General features: G+C 32.5%; 1 protein-coding gene across 1 annotated transcript; it reads left to right on the forward strand.

Annotated features, from left to right (window-relative positions):
- The first annotated feature begins 30 nt into the window (after window positions 1–30).
- LOC144844744 (uncharacterized) lies at window positions 31–13,427 on the forward strand. Its single transcript, XM_078701791.1, has 7 exons — window positions 31–679; window positions 2,061–2,201; window positions 5,775–6,013; window positions 6,958–7,137; window positions 8,126–8,314; window positions 9,079–9,187; window positions 10,099–13,427. Exons 1-7 carry the CDS (start codon window positions 553–555, stop codon window positions 11,076–11,078), a joined length of 1,965 nt encoding a protein of 654 aa, XP_078557917.1. The 5' UTR covers window positions 31–552; the 3' UTR covers window positions 11,079–13,427.
- The last annotated feature ends 4,207 nt before the right edge of the window (window positions 13,428–17,634 follow it).

Genomic DNA, 17,634 nt, shown 5'->3' on the forward strand with positions numbered 1-17,634 from the left:
GTACATATCATTACAAAGAAGTAGGCCTACCGAAGATGATGGATAACCATCATACTAAATTATTCCTTAGTTGAGAGAAAGTAAGACAAGGATAGCGATGGAATATATCAAGTCTTTCACAACGAATAGGTTTGTGACCTGCGAAACAATATCATTAGCAGAAGTTATTGTTTATTTTGGAAATAACGTCAGTATGGATTATTATAGCAGCATTTTGAAGAATTGACATTTCATCGATTTTGTTTACAGTATATTAATACGTATATCTGAAAATCAAAACTGTAACAGTAATTAGTCGTAGTTCACTATGGTTTTTGAGGAACCTCATATGTTTATTCTGGTATATATGCCTATAAGACGTTCATTCTTTTTATAAATAGACCTAAGGGGAAATACAGGTAGACGAAGAGACAAATTAACATACACGTGCTAGGAAAATATATTAACTAGTAATTATAGTGATATTTCTATAATTTATCGAAGTACTTTAAAGAAGTATCTTTTTCGAATGACACGCATAACTTATATGTGCAAGGCATTAGGCTTGCAACTATGTTCAACATGGGAGCAGTAAATGGGTTTGATGTTCTTTTGGACCATCCTGTGGAGGTATACCAGCCAGGGGAGACTTTAACAGGAAAGGTTGTATTGTCACTCACAAAAGATCTTGCAATGAAAGGTAAGGTTAAACAGTCGATTACCTGTTACTGTCAACATTTTTCCAGTTATCATGGCAAATTACACGATACAGCATTATTTGTTATACACATGTGACACCTGTATAATAAATCTTATACATCAGATGGGAAACACATGATGCTGTATTACGAACCTTCCTTATGATACTAGGCACCTATTATGTCATGAGGAGATAGGCCTACAGCACTGAGAATCGGGTGACATCGTTATGCCTGAGACATACTATTTGGCGCGTGCGTCCAAACGATGATAATGATAGTAGGCATATCTTTAATTGTACGAGCGCGTAAACTATTGTGCAGAAAAATAGATCTCGACAATTCAATAATGATTTCTTGCTGTTTGATTGTGCAATCAATATAAAAACCATCATATTTGTATTCATTTAATTCAAGATGTATTAGGTCAATTCCCCAAAAAAGTGTTAATAATAATTCACTTTTGTCAAAACAAAATGAACGAAAAAAATGATCTCGCTTATAATAAGACAAAACAAACAGGTGATGTTCAGTTTTGTTCAATCAGTTCATTTTGATTGTGCATTGTTTCATTAATTCTTTTTGATTGAACACCTTTATATAAAGTACTATCGAACAAACCCGTAGCGTGTATTAGTTCAGTTATTTTTGTTGCAATGTATTGTAGTAGGCCTACTGTACTGCCAACGCGTTGTTAGTACAGTAGGCCTACTACAATACGAAATGAATAAATAAAATGAAATCGCAACCAAATGAAGCCTGTTTTTTTAATGATGTGTCACTTGTTTCTGTCTACGTGAATTTGAAGTTAAATTGAGTAACATTGTTTTGAGACTTCGAAACAGTTGAATTTAACCAAAACCACATTGACTTCCAGACAAACAAAAACATTAAATTAAACATTTAGGGCAAAACACGTTAATTACATTACTTATGTATGTACTTATGTATGCTTTACAGTATTTATTTTGTTTGGAGTTGGTTAAAATCTCTCAACACAAAATTTGAACAAACTTTTAAAAACAAGGCAGGAATCAGTTAATGGTGACGTCGTGTATCAAAAGCTTGCAGACACGTGACATTATTATATTACAGATATATTGTCTCTGAAAAAAATATTTTGAAACATTTGTTTTAGTTCAATATGTCATTTTAATGTCACATTATTCATTTTGAAAAAAAAAAATATTTATGCATAGAATAAAAAACGGTCTGCGATTGATGATATTTTTCTATAAATTCAAGATCCAAGAGATTCAAACAATAAAAAAAACATTATCCATCATATACTGCACTGTACACATGTTAAACGTTATGTTAAACATTATGTTAAAAAGTACAATCAATTTTAGATACACTAACAATGGTATGATTATTTTTTAGGTATACGAGCTTCGTTGAAAGGAGAATCAAGGACACAGTGGCGCGAAAAACCCGTTCTAAATGTCACTGGTGACAAACGGGGGAGTATAGCCAAAGGCCTAGAAACATTTTTATGTATAAAAAGAACATTATGGGGAAAGGGTAAGATATTCTTTATATAAGTATGATTTTGATTGTGTCACCTTCAGTATTATTATGTTGTTCACAAAAGAAAGAAATGTTGTGAGGTATCAGAGCAGATCTCTCATTTTTTTATTAATGATTAACTGAGAAAACGTATTCAACCATCCTCTGCATAATGCATTTGAGTTATTACGTAACGGTATGGACTATTATGCTTCATCTTTTCATACAAAACAACGTCTATTGAACGCTTGTTTAGAAGGATTGTGAATCTTACATTTTGTTTAATATATATATTAATTTCATTTAACTTATTTATTAACATGCATTTATGTCTCAGAACAAACACAAATCTTTCTATTTATAAATACTGAGCATTTATAAAGCGATCTTAAACTGCTGTCTATAAATAAAATATAGGTATTTGGGTTTTAAGAAGAGACTTAAATTGCATCAGGACTTAGACTGACGGATGTGAAATAGAAGCTGATTCCAGATCAATGGTGCTTGACCAAAAAAAAAAACCAAAAAAAACAACCCCCTCCGTATTTTATGCATTTAGGTTTTTAACAGTTGTTTTATAGGCCTAATGTTTATGTTACGTAATCCAAATCAGTCACATCATCAAAATATGAATTCATTCTACCAGGCCCACAATTGGTTCTTACTAGTTCTCAATGCAAGATCTTACGCGCAACGCACGTGATTTTGATCAACGCAATGAATTATCGGAACTGTCGCTTGCCATTGCGGTTTGCTTTGCGGGTACGAAGTTACTCTTACGTTAGGAAATAAAGCGTGGTTCCCACTAGAACACAACGCAGCGACGTATTGATGCAAAGTGATGCATTGCGTAATCACAAGTGGGAACCGACGACGCAATAGTGCTGCAAACATTGCAGGTTTGATTTCACGCAGGCGGGGGCAAACACAATGATTGGAAGGGCATTTTCTTACGTTGCGTAGATTGCGTTACGTTGCGTCGCAAGTGGGAACCAGGCTTTAACCTGTAACACTCTGAAACATGTTTAAAAGAAGACGAAAAAGATTGTAAAACCTGATAATAAATTGTGTTGATACTGATGATTAGAGTATGATTGAATGTTACAGTATAAAAATGAATAATTGCCGAAGGGCAGTTACGGCCCTGAGAGTAGATTTTTAAATGAGAAACTTTCTCCTGAAGATCAATCATAAAAATAAAAATTGATACGATCATGCTCTAGATGAGAAAACTGTTATTACCCTTTAATTATGTATGAATACATGGTTCGTTTATACTATAACCATATTTACAAAATGCATGCGACTCCATAAATGAGGGTAATTATAGTGTGTAGCAAGAAAGATAGAAACGTGATCAAGATAGACCTAACGGTGATTATGAATAACACCATTACTTGAATCACAAGGTAATTCCGTACATAAAGTATTAATATACCTACACAATAACCCACGCCAGCTAATGAACCATGGTGACCAAATTAATTTCCGCCCTATATGTAATATTGGGCGTTTACTACGTGTTTCCAATTTCTTTGAATATTGTCATCGAATTATTTATGTTGCTAATTGCATCTGTTACGATATACACAGGCATAAGAAAAGATATTATTGATCACTAAACGACCAACAGTGATATTTGAGAAGTCATTTAATAATATATCGTGTGTATATGAAAGGCTGACTGCCAATTTAATAAGCTTCCAGTTTCAGTGTATCTGTTGGTCTATTAAAAACACAACAACGGACACACAGCACTGTATTACCATATATAAACATTAATTTAGTGTATTTATGACAATTTTTCATCTAAAATTGATATTTTAAACTTCATAAATGTATACCAATTCATAAACAAAAGGGGAATACAGAATTTGCGGAATAAAGGATGGATCTAAATTGATAGAGAGAAAGCAATAAGCTAAACAAGAAAGTGACGTATGTTTTCTCCAATAGTCCAATGGTACAATGAATCAAAAAGAGAAAAATACAAAGTTAAAAATCACAATATATTATGAAGGACAGAATTAATCATGATAAAGAATTAATTTCATTGGCCCCGGGATCATACCTTTTATTGAATATATATTCTTTTTTTTGTGTTGGAATGGACGGACTGCCATCCTAGGCCCGTTCAGGTTTATTTATTCACCCGGGTAAGTTGTTTTCATAACACGCTAACTTTGGGTTTATTTCAATTAGAAATCCTAGGATAAATTGTAATCTTGATAATGCTTTTCCGGTTATGCGACTATAAAACGATTTAATTTTATTAAAAGTCGCATTACAAGGCCTTTTGAGTTAAATAGGGATTCCAATGCAAACACTCTTAGAAATTGAAAGTAAAGAATCACCTGTTAGTCTGTCTAAAAATCGTCAGTAACATAACAAATGATATCTGCTTTACCTTTAAATGTTTCAACCTCTAAAACTGAAATAAACGCTGGATTTCAATATTATCCATGACTGTATTGTGTGATTATCCGTTTGCATAGCAACGAAATGACTTTGTATAATGCAGACTGACAATTTAATTAGATTTTACTGTTCATATAGACGCCTAATGCGGAGATTAGGTACTTTACGCTTTGCAGTTTGTGGAACCAAAATACTTAAGTACGTTATGATGCGCATGCGTACAAGCAATAACGCGTTGTCTGTCGCGACTACTGTCATGATCATCCTTATAATCGTCATCATCATCGTCATCATCATCATCCTCCCCTATACAGAACGAACGTACGTACGTACAGACGAATACCATATCATCCTATAGGCTAAATAGTTTATTTCTTTTTTAGATCACATTAAATCAATGAATTCGTTTCAAAACAAGTAGGATTACAACTTCTTATCTTTGTATTGATAACATCTCTAATCTACATAGCCTATATTATAAAATGTTAAAATAAATCAGTATTAAGGCATCAGCAATACTATCAATAATAATAATAATTCGGACGTATTATCTGTGACGTAAGCCAACAAAATGTTAAAATAAATTATCAATAATATTACTTTTGTTCCGACAATAATCAATTCATCGTATGATTTATGCAGTATTTTAAAAGTATTTCGGTAGATTATGACCAATGTTGATATTGCTTTTATTTAGTTAGTTGTAGTAGTTTGGTAGACGACCATTATATTTATAGCAACTAGAGGATCTATGAATAAGTTTGAGATTTTTGTTCAATCGTATAGTCGTACTGTCCATGACAATATCACGTCTGTTGGAATGTGCAGTAAATGTAATTTTGCACCGTTTTTCGGTCCGTATTTAGATTTTATTTATTTGGTAATACACCATTGCATGTGTTTCAGAACTATCGCCTAGTATATCACAACATTTTAACCCTAAACCTTACATGATACAAGAACCACATGAGATGCTGAGCAACTATTCCTATGATACTGGGCAATATAAGAGATATACCACTGAGGATCGGGTAAATTTTTAGGGAAGATTATAGGGTATATAATAATAATAATTGGGTTGATTTCAGAATTTTATTTACAGATCAATCATATTTATTTTTGATAGAAAGTATAAAAATAAAATAAAAAAGAAGATTTTTTTCAATGTAGATAATGAAGATGACGAACGAGACCTTCCTTTACTTCAAGCTGGACAACACAACTTCCCATTTGAGTTCATTTTACCCAGTGACATGGATTTACCGTGCAGTCTTGAATGTGGCCGAGTTGCGTGTGTTCGCTATTTCGTCCAGGCCACTGTGAATATCTCATGGGCGGTAGATCCGTTAGCAGAACATTATTTTTCTTTTATTGGATCACCAATTGATCCAAATCTACCAAAATATCAGGTAATTGTTTAGGCATACATTATGCTCTATTGATAGTGATTTTTAAGCCAGCTCTCAAATTGGCTGTATCTTATGCATTGTTATTATAATTACCATTGTAAGCCTAATATAAGGAAATGTCATAATTTCCATATTATAGAAAACTTCATGAATAAAGCTTCTGTATTGTTTTCACCATAACTCTAACAATAATAATGATGTGACAAACATCTGACGCCTTATCGCATTTTTATATATAGTTAACAAATCAAATGCAGTCCACTCTATCATACTTTAATGGCCATTGTCAACATCGTGGTCACAACACTGACACCATTGCCAGAATTATTCAACCAAGGTAAACAGCAGGATGCTGAGCTCCAGAGATCAAAAAGTTCATCTGTGGCTGCGACACGATCAGTTCCTCGCCCCTAAACAAACACCGCGCATCGCGAAGAATATATACATAGTAGAGTAAAGTTGGTATTTGTCGCATCCAAACATAAGATCAAAGGACTGTTACGATTTCCTATCTTGGCGAGGCGAGCTCAGTGTCATGTTGTTACATTGCCTTGATTCAACAACGTAATCATCATTGCCAAGATTACCAACATTATTCAATAATCATCACTGATAAGATTAGATATCTTCATAAATCATCACACCTAATCACCACTGAAATTAATCATGGTTATTAATATTTCCTCTTCTTGACTTCCCGCTTTATCTTTATTTCCTATCACCACCAGGAATTATCTTCATCAGTATCTTCAATTTCCAATTGTTTTCATAGTTTTCCGTCTAATTATACTCATTATTTCCACGTTCCTCCTCCTCTTCATCCTCCTCTTCATCATCATCTTCCTCCTCTTCTCCCTCCTCCTCTTCCCTCTCCTCCTTTCCCCCTCCTTCTCCTCCCTATCATCATACTGCCACTATCATATTGGTATTAAATTTCCTTTTAGAAACCTATCATTGGTTCTACCAAGAAAAAGAAAGGATGGTGCTGCCGTGAGATGCGACCGATGGCGTTGAAAGTGGAACTCCAGCGGACTGCATATTGTCCTGGAGAATTTGTTAACATTTGTACAAAGCTGGACAACAACTCTGATAACACAATGAAATTAGGTGTTAAGCTGATACAAGTAAGAGAATAATAATCACTAAAATATCTTTAAATATGTAATTTCGCCCAAAACAATAACAAATGAAGATTAATACAATCGGTCAGGGCCAGTTATTCACTTCCGTAGGACCAAAAAAACTAATTACATCTATAAAAAGACAAATAAACGCTTAAATTTAACAAAAAAATATATTGTATGACAGATAATTATACTATATTTTGCTTTAATTTACAGTTTTTTCAGGTAAATATATATCTTTTGGTGAGAATGAATAACTATTGACAAATGGCATACTCAAAATAAATATATAATAATTCACTATTAATAATTTATCCGGTTTCCCTAGTGTAATATAGACAAATTGTTGCATACAGTGTAGTACCACATGTGCCATGTTTTGCTCCTTATTCATTATGATACAATTGAAACATGTGACGAACATAATACAGTAGTACTACGTTTCTATGATATTGAGCAAATTAAGATATATTACGAATCGGCCGTGTTTACAACAGTTACCAATTAAGAGTCACCATGATGTGCATGTCATTTATCGTCTTTTCCTTTAAATTACACATTATGGTTACTTCTATTATTTTTGGTTTATTCTCCTGTTGTATAACCTAGGGCATATCGTTAATAGTCACACATGCTCATAGAGAAACAAGGACAGATAAAATCGATATTTTTCTCTTACTTTAGCATTTTCAAATGTATTAAACGTTCAGTGTGTTATTACATTCTTAGATGCTGATAAATAAGAAAAATATATACCTTGCGGCGTGCCACGCGCGACTACGTAGTTTGAGTCATAGCCTACATACAGCCTCATGGTTCTTAATGCGCAACTCGGCTGCGTAGTCCCGGCGCGTTGTGAAAAAGATGGTTAATATTGAAAAATATAAATATTACTATACACATAAATACAATTATAGTCATTAAATTTTAAAATTCAGTAGTATAAGCTTATCAATTTATTTTACTACATTTGTTGTTGTTATTGCAGAATATAACAACAAAAGCAGAAACACCTCAATACCGAGTTCGTAACGGCTCCTTTGATGTTATGACCTACTGCAGTAGACCCGTTCTACCGGACGAAGAGTACGTTTTGCAAACAGCTAGTGTTGTCCAAATTCCAGTTGTTCCACACACTATACAAACACGTCTCATTCAAGTGAATTACGTTATCGAAGTAAGATGATTTTTGTTTTACTATTGTTCAATTTCAATTCATTGTTTGCAATTTCTGAAACAAAGGGGTCCCTAACAATAAGGCCTATATGAAAACTAGTTTTAATATATTTATCTATTTTTGTACAAAGCAAGACACTTTAAAAGCGCCACAAATAGGTATAAGTATGGTATAAGTATAAACATTCATGTAAAAAACTTTACAGGGTACGTAGCTTATAAAGTTTCTGTTGTTTATTATAAAATATTAACATTGGTGAAAGAGGGTTAAAGGCGTAGCGCATTTTGTTACAAACATTACGTGCGATGTTAAGCTCGGTTTCCACTAGGACGCAACGCAAAGACGTAAACGCAACGCAAGCGTTTGACCAATTACAAGCGACAGTCCGAATAATCCATCGCTTGTTATTGGTCAACTCACTAACGTTGCGTCTACGTCCTTGCGTTGCGCCCTAGTAGGAACCAAGCTTAAAGCATAAGTTAAAGAAGGCAACTGTGCTCAACCCATAATAAATAATAATAAATAACATTCAAAAATGCAAGCGTGCGTCGTACAGTGAGCATTCAAAGGCACAAAACGTACTTTATCATAATGCAATGATTATGTTAATTATCAGAACATCGCAGTACTTAAATTACAGTAATAACGTTCCAAGCAGTACGATCTAAAAAAGGATGGTTGCTAAGCACTGACAAATATATAGACGCATTATGCGAACCAGGCGATGAAACATGATAAATTTCTACTATTTCTTTTCTTGCCAGGTTGCCTTATTTGTTGATGATAAGTCCGAATTAGAAGTATATTTTCCAATTTCAATATGCAACGTGCCTTACAAGGATAAATTTGGTAGAACAAAAGAATATACATATGGTGTGTATGGTTTTATTTTTAAACTTTGTCCTTGAATGTTGATCATCTCATATAATAATGATTATAATATATTATAATAATAATGAAAGCTAATTACATAAATTTAAGAATTTAAATGATCTAATTGAAGCTAATGTGATCGTTAATGCACCCGACTCTGTGTTGATCTACTGTACTAATATTCATAGGCAAATAATATTCTACATCATCACATATGTATAACATATAACCAGTTATGTTAAGATAAGGTTAGGTTTATGGCATATGATATAGGCGTCCCATGTGATGCAGTGACACTGTATTACAATTTGCCTTTGACTAATTATAGATACTACCTTTGAATCAGCCAATTCTTGTCTTTAACAACATTTTCACCTGGTCTAAAAATATACGATTACTTTAAAATTATTCTACTAGTGAATTGTTGACATGAGGTAACCTTAACTGTCCTCACGCAGTTTATGTGGAGTTTTGCGACGACCTGGCATTATATAAATTAAGCATTACGTCATTTAACCAGGTCGTCGTCCAGCTCTCGATTTCGATCTTTTCGCGACGATCGCATATCCAAAAGGTTCAAATGCGCATATCTCAGAATCATCGGGTCCGAACATATAAACAAAAACCAAACATCAATGTATGCGAATATCTCCACAAGTCCTAGGTCCTGAAAATCGAAGGCTTCATACGTAAGCATAGTCTACACTGGTAAATGTGTGTTTGTAAACTCGAACAAACTCTAAGTTTTCCAAACTTAGCTAATAATGTATTGACCTGTTGCTGAAAACAAGTTTGCAGAAGTACTATACACTGCAAACAAACATTTGGTAAAGTTTCCCACTTTAGAATAGGCTATCAATCTGTTGACTGCAGTATCTAATCCGATTCTGTTTTGTTTTAAATTCCTGTAGCTCATCCCTGCTCCAAATCCTGTGGAGCAAACGAAGGATTTATAAAGGAATACCACAATGGACAACAAGTGATACACCTGCGTCATTTTACCCCTTTATACTTGACAGCATTGCCGATGAATGGCGCCAACGCTGCCAAAACTGCTGATATTCCAATTATTGTTGACGAAAAGAAAACTAACGGTTACGTTCCAAACCATAACGGTGGATATCATAGTTCACCAAGATGTGACAGTTTCGAAAATATTAATTCACTGAATGGTACACCGTTGTTGGATGTACCATCACTAAAAGTGGACGACGCTGAAGGTTCAACCATTGCTAGTAAAAGCAGCGGAAGTATTACTAAGTATAACACGCGTAGAAGTAGTGCGCATACGACACGAATGAGTTTTCAAGGAAACAGTGTCTTTCAAATTTCCTTGGATGATAGTAGTAATGCAAGCAGGCAATCCTCAAATGCTGAAGATAAGATATTTACTCCAGAGGAACCATCAACGCCTTACTTAAAACATCAACATAGGATTAAAAGAGCTTCATTATCAAAGAAATCCAAATCGAGTAACTACGCTGATGATGAGCACGTGCTCCAACATAAACTCACCACAGAGTCACTAGAAAGCGCCATTAATTATGGCTACGTTGCATCTAGTGATCTGGAAGAGGCTTATGCAGGTAGTTGGCATAGTTTTTCTGACAGTTTATATGCCACGGAACGATATCGAACAAGAACTAATTCTAAAGGATATTATGACAACCATCACATGCCGATGGAAACACGAAATAATAATTTATTGGAAATGTACTCAAAACCTCGACTATTCAATGGCAATGATTACGAGCACAGTCGGTCAGGAAGTTCTAGTTCATACCATATTGATGCCACTGACGATAACGGTCTTGTTAATGACCATCATGATGGCAGGAATGAGCGTAAGGATAGACGGCGAAATAAGTCATTTGCAACGCACTACGTTTGATGATTGTGTGCTATTCAATAGGATAATTGGTGCGTTATATTTATGGAATGCTATCTTTTGAAATTTCTACTACGATTAACTGACAAAATGATGGAAGGAAAGAGTAAAAAAATGACAAAAGGATTTTAAAGGAAATTCATCCCTCCAGGTAATTTGACAATAATATTGAAAAAGAATTCAATAATTGTTTAACAAAAAATATGAAACCATTGCATTCATAATATTCATTATTTATATAATAATGTCGTACAAACGGAAGTGAGTGATCTAAAAATATCTATATCTAAGATCTATGCAACTAAGACAAATTAATATGGAGATATTAAAACTGTTCGGAAGAATGTAATTTCCCGTTAACACAAAACACCTTGGGTCGTGATTATACAATCTAAATCTATAGATATCATTAGTTATTCTTCGATAAAAAATTATATTAATAATAATTAATATTCTATTGCTCGTCTTTCAACTTTTTCGGTAGATGGTTGTAGCTTAAAGGTAATACTTACGTAAATAAATATATGCTTATATATTATTATAGAAAAATAAGTTTACTATGGGCGGGTCCTATACACATTATATTTTTATTATATTGAATTTACTACATAATCAATGCATCGATCATTTTATTATTCGATAATGTAGTTAAAAAAAAAGAGAAACTTATGGCATTACAAACATTATGACCGTAGTGCATTATATATGATGACATATATATGATATGTCACGCAATTGCAAAATGTGTAAAATACAAAATATATTGGTACAAATAGCCTACAAAATAACTTGGCAAAATCCTAATGTATTTAAAAATACCTATAACTATTAATTATGTTACTGCTACTATGTTTATCGACGTTCTTTTTCTCTGTCTGAGTTAAATACAATGACTCGATCGGTTTGTGTTTTCAGCGTGTCGTCGTATACATTTACATAGGATATATACGTCTGAAACATATTGGAGTTATATCGGAGTTAACGACACGGGTGTATGGATGGAAGTTGTGTACGAGCACTTGTATCGGATGTAACTCTGATTCGAATCAGCTTTAAATCCGTTCTATCTTGTACTCTCAACTCTTATTCTATAGTTTTAATAGTGTTTTCGAATTTTATAATGATTTATCTTTACGGTATAACAATCGTCATAAATGCATTTCACGAAATTATTAGCCTATTTAAATGTAATGAGGTATTATTGTATATGCACTAGATAAATGCACTTTTTCGATTATTATTATTAAATTTAAAGCACTATTTCATAATAAGTACCTATTTAATACATACAGTACATATTCTTTAATACTTCTGGAAGCATAAGTTCTGGAAGGTTAAGTTAAAACACTTCCTGAAAAACGAACTCTACTCTTCAATGGGTTTTCATTGCTTAAACAAAACAATTGCCATTGTGTATTAGAAAATATAAACCTTTGCAACAAAATTTATGATAATAATATAACCCCAGTTATTTTTGACAGCGGGAGCAGAACGAGCAGCTTCGTGAAATAATCCACTTTTTACAAAAAGTGGTGCTACCGGATTTGACAGGACAGGAATTGTACTGATTTTCAATGACTTTATTCTTCAACCCGGTAACTATTTGTAATACAATTACAATAAAATTTTCTGTGCAAAAATTTTCTTTTGATTTATATACTTTCCCCGAAGAAAATGCCTAAAATTTACATAATGAGAGTTAATATAGATAATTTCCATTAAAATTACGAAAAAGTCAAGTAAGCTCCACTTAGAGTTATGCAATTAAGGTTGTTGCAAAAGTTTATTTTTTATTATACATTTGTAAACCCGGAGGTACCCTTTTAAATAAATTAACAATAATATATAGGCCTATTGTTTTTAACTTAATCATGATTAGTCAAAATATAATTGAAATACAATCTGGAATGGAAATAAAAGATTGAAAAAAATAGTTTTACTCCTTTTATTCAATGTAATATTCGAAGGATCTGTTTTGCTAATGTTGATATTGACTAAATCGCTCCACTTTTAAAGAGGCTTTTGGAGGCCAAAGTTTGTAGGGCTAGTGACCAAAATCGATATATTATTTTTAGCAATATTTTTTGGCAGCCAATATTGATAATTTTTCAAAATCGGTTCAGTTTTGGTGTAACGATTTGTATCATCCAAAATCTATTCACTTTTAGCCAAACCCTTGCAGCCAATGTTGATACTATCCACTTGTGCCAGCCAACATTGGTAGTGACCAATACCGATTCACTTTTGGGTGCACAAATTGGTAGTGACCAACACCGATTCACTTTTGGATGCAAAAATTCCTAGTGACCAACACCGATTCACTTTTGGATGCAAACATTGGTAGTGACCAACACCAATTCACTTTTGAGTGCAAAAAGTGGTAGTGACCAACATTACATTACATTACATTTTAAAGTAAGATTGCGTTTATATTTTAGACTTTTTTTAGTCCAAGCAGGATAGATAAGAGTTAATCATATATAATTATTAAATTTAAATGGTTTAAAATTTGAAAAAATGTAATATAAAGAAAGGTAATATAATGTAGGCGATGTAACGTGGAAGATCTATCCAGCTGCAATTATTCCAAATAATTATGATAAATGCCTTATGTAAAACATTGTATCCTCACAAAAAATAAGAAAAAAAATTAAAAACATCATACATAATTTTATTTTCATTCATTCATCAATGGAAACATTATTATTTATATTTATGTCCCTTGCATATACAGTAATACAATACTAAAATGTATTTTACTTTGAGACACAAATTTCGAAGTAAAATTCTCTCAACAAATAAAATACAAAGTCGCAATTTACTCGTACGTCCGGTGCACCGAGAGAAGCTGGATATAGAATTTATTTGTGCGAGGGATGGATGGATTTTGATGTTGTTTTGAAACAATACATGGTGTGTTTTCTATTTTTATACTTTGAAATCTAGGCCTTGTAATATAACATGTAATTATTTTCTATAGAACAACAGTACAAGCCCTATTGTGTATAGAAGGCTGTTTGATAGCCTTGTTCATACCAACGTAGTTAGTTTTTAGTCTTTTTATATAATATCTAATCTACGTATAAATCTAATTAATTTATTCTTGAGGAAATGTTGTTTTTTTTAATAATGAACTATTAAATGATGTAATGTCACTAAAAATCATGAAAAATGAAGATTAATAAAATCAGACTTGGAATACACCATTTGTAGTGTTAATATAGCTAGTTATTCACTTCCATTGAAATAAAAAAAAAAACAAAATGATTTCACTTATAAAAAGACAAAATAAACGGTTAACATTAACTCAAATTGCCTGACAATTTACTATTTTTTCAGGTAAATGTTTTCGATCAAATTTTAGTGAAAAGTGAGTAACTAGCATGTGACATTAAAATGGCATGTTCAACAACAAAAAAACATCAATAACATTTCTTACGTATTTTCTTAGTTTAGAACAAATTTGTTTCCAGAATATCATTATGTTGATTACAATTGTATTGGATAATAAAAAATAGGCTAATGGATGGTATTGAAAAAAAATTAATATCACATATTCTTTTTTTTTCTATTTCGTATTTGCATTTTTCTGTTTAAGTGGTAATGTTAAGAGTGGTAAAAACAGGAAATGATTTAGTCCTTGAAATGGACAAAATGTTGTTTTGAATCTTGCAGCCATTATCATGAATAAAAAAAATATCCGACAATGTCGGCGTTTATTTGGATTGAGATAAATGTACTATTTGCGTGAAGACATTTGAAATACCACGTACATTTCGTAGCGTATAACGAACGTTTTTTTAGAAATGTTATTTTAAATATTTTATTCAATATTTTAACATTTTGAATAATGTACATGCTTTTTTTAAATCTTATCTAAAATAGCAGGTTTTGATAGATTACTGTATCCATATGTGTATATACAGTATAAATTAAAACAAATTGTGTAGCCGATTCTAGGCACTGTTTGCCTCTATAATTTGCCCAGTATTATATGAACATTCTGTAATACTAGGTCACATAGTCCCACATGTGATGCCTGTATTATTGAGAATACTCCTAATGTAACTAAGGTGATACACATATGTGACCCTGTTATACAAGGAATTTGGCTGCGATACAGGAAAATAATGCCATAATGTGCGAGGAGAAACAGTACAACGAGTCGTGTGAATTATTGTTATATCCTTAAGATGCATTCGATATAATAGCTTGATACAGATTTCTCATTGTCATTTTGTACGGTGTAAGGTCAAGAAAGTGTGAACACGTCTATCGCCAAAGAAGAGAGCTACGTTGCAATCTGTTTCCGAATCGATAAACGGCAACTGACGAGTCGATATTGTCCGTGAATTTGTAATGAATGTCAATGATACGTGATTCTGGTATGATTTAGATAATAATGACGATGGTGATAATAATAATGAAGATGGTGGTATAATAATGATAGAAATGGGCAAGGTGATAACGTAATCAAATTCACATTATTTGGCAAAAGCATGGATCATAAGAAAAAATAGTCAAAGTCAAAGCACAAAAACATGATGAAAACAAAATGGCGATTGTGATATGTTTGTGATAATGATATTGATGATTTAGGCATAATATTGGTGATAGCAATAAAAGTAATGATTAAAAATGGAGGTGTGATGATGATAATAGTAATCGCGGTGATGAAGGGCAGCGATGTTAACTTCTTTCATAAATGCTTAGGCCTACGGTAATTAACCAGAATTATCTCAAATATTTATGACTTTTTCTGGCGACAATAATGGTCGCGTAACAAGATCATAATGTTGATGATTACAATTTATTTTATTTTATTTCGGTATAAAAAACATATACTGTATATACAAAATGCAGCAGAAGCTGAAAGTATTGCATTTACATAAATACTGTATAAAAAGTACACAAAAACATCAAAACATTAACATAGAAAAATATCAATACATTAAGTAGTGTAGTAGTGTCTCCAGAAATGTTCGTACTGAATCACACAAATTGATGTACCTCCACATCACATTGTATGTGGAAACAGCTAGCTCAGGCTACTAGAGAAGCATTCATGTCCTATAGCTTCAAGCTAGGGGCTAATAATATATTCTAACGACTTATTTACAAATACGTATGAAACTGACAATAATTATGTGCACTTAGAGGTCATGTTGTCGATGCTGTAAATGTCGGCCAACTTAAGTTTAATTTTAAAGATCACTTATTTCTATAAAATGCTATATAGGCCATATTTATTATAATTTAATATAAACTTTTTCCATTACTAATTGTGAAACTGGACCGTTTTAGAGGGTTTACAACCTGTTGGTCCCATCTTTCACTAGATGTGTGTTAGACCTATGTCTATTTCTCTGTATGTACATAGCGAGAAGTTGAATAAAAGTAAAAAAATAATTGTAATGAATGATAGTTTTATATGGTTTTGATGAGTATAATGGAAGTGATAATTGTAATAATATATTGTAATATCAATAACGATATTGATATAGTTGTGATAATGATGATAATGATGGTGATTATGACGTGTAGGCCTATTTATGAGTGATGATGACGACAGCGATAACTGACGATAGTGAATGAATCGATCGATCGGTTAATCGATACACACATTGTATTGTAATTTTCATTGCATTGTCTTTTTTTAAATTCTCTAAAATATTTTGGTAATTAGTATAGGAAAATAGGAATTTAGTAAACTGTAGTCAATGTTAAGTCTACACTATCAAACTTTATGTGACAACAAATGTGATGTGCTCATATATGGACATGATGATGTCATAGCACTACTATATATGGGCATATCACCACCATATTTGGGCACACCACAATTTTTTGTTGAACTAGTTTGATCGTGTATACAGAGCTTAATAATTTTATGAAGCCATTAAAAAAAAAGAATTGTCCTTGAACATACAATAATACCAATTTCGTTATTAAGCATAAACACGTATCCTGCTAAACACACGGATGTGCGCTATCAATCATAACTGGAGTAAAAGAAAAATTCAATCCTTCATTCGATTCTCTGTACTCACGTCTCTATGACATTGTCCAGTTATAGGCGAATTCCGTAATACACTATCACATTGTATCACATGTGAAGTCTGTATTAAGTTTGATGCAGCCGTCACATGTGATACATATGACAATTTATTATATCCTACCATCAGTATCATGCCTATAAAACTGTAAAAGTTATAGAAACACTACCGTGAATCGATGTCTTATAATTGATAAGGTATTTTGTCACAAAACGTCGTTTTTTTTTTATTACTAACGGTATTAACAAACGTTCAATAAACACATATGTTGGAATAAATGCATCAGAAAACGAATCACAGTCGACAAAGGTTATATCATACAAGTCCAACATATTAACATCAACTTAACTTTCTCAGACACCTAAAAGACTGGGACCAAAAACAAAGTAATCAAACACGCAATAGAGACGCCATCAAAATAATGAACGTTGAAAACCAAAATACACGAGAGAAACAGCCAAACCCGAATAATAATAGTCTGTGCCGCCAAATTTTTATCACAA

This window comes from Antedon bifida, chromosome 6 (assembly GCF_963402885.1).
Source record: "Antedon bifida chromosome 6, ecAntBifi1.1, whole genome shotgun sequence".
NCBI lineage: Eukaryota > Metazoa > Echinodermata > Crinoidea > Comatulida > Antedonidae > Antedon > Antedon bifida.

Excerpts from the sequence above, each read along its gene's own strand:
- LOC144844744 (XM_078701791.1), top strand. The coding sequence starts at position 553 with ATGTTCAACATGGGAGCAGTAAATGGGTTTGATGTTCTTTTGGACCAT. Across the intron at positions 7,138-8,125 it reads TAGGTGTTAAGCTGATACAA|AATATAACAACAAAAGCAGA; the intron begins GTAAGAGAATAA and ends TTGTTATTGCAG. Across the intron at positions 8,315-9,078 it reads AAGTGAATTACGTTATCGAA|GTTGCCTTATTTGTTGATGA; the intron begins GTAAGATGATTT and ends TTTTCTTGCCAG.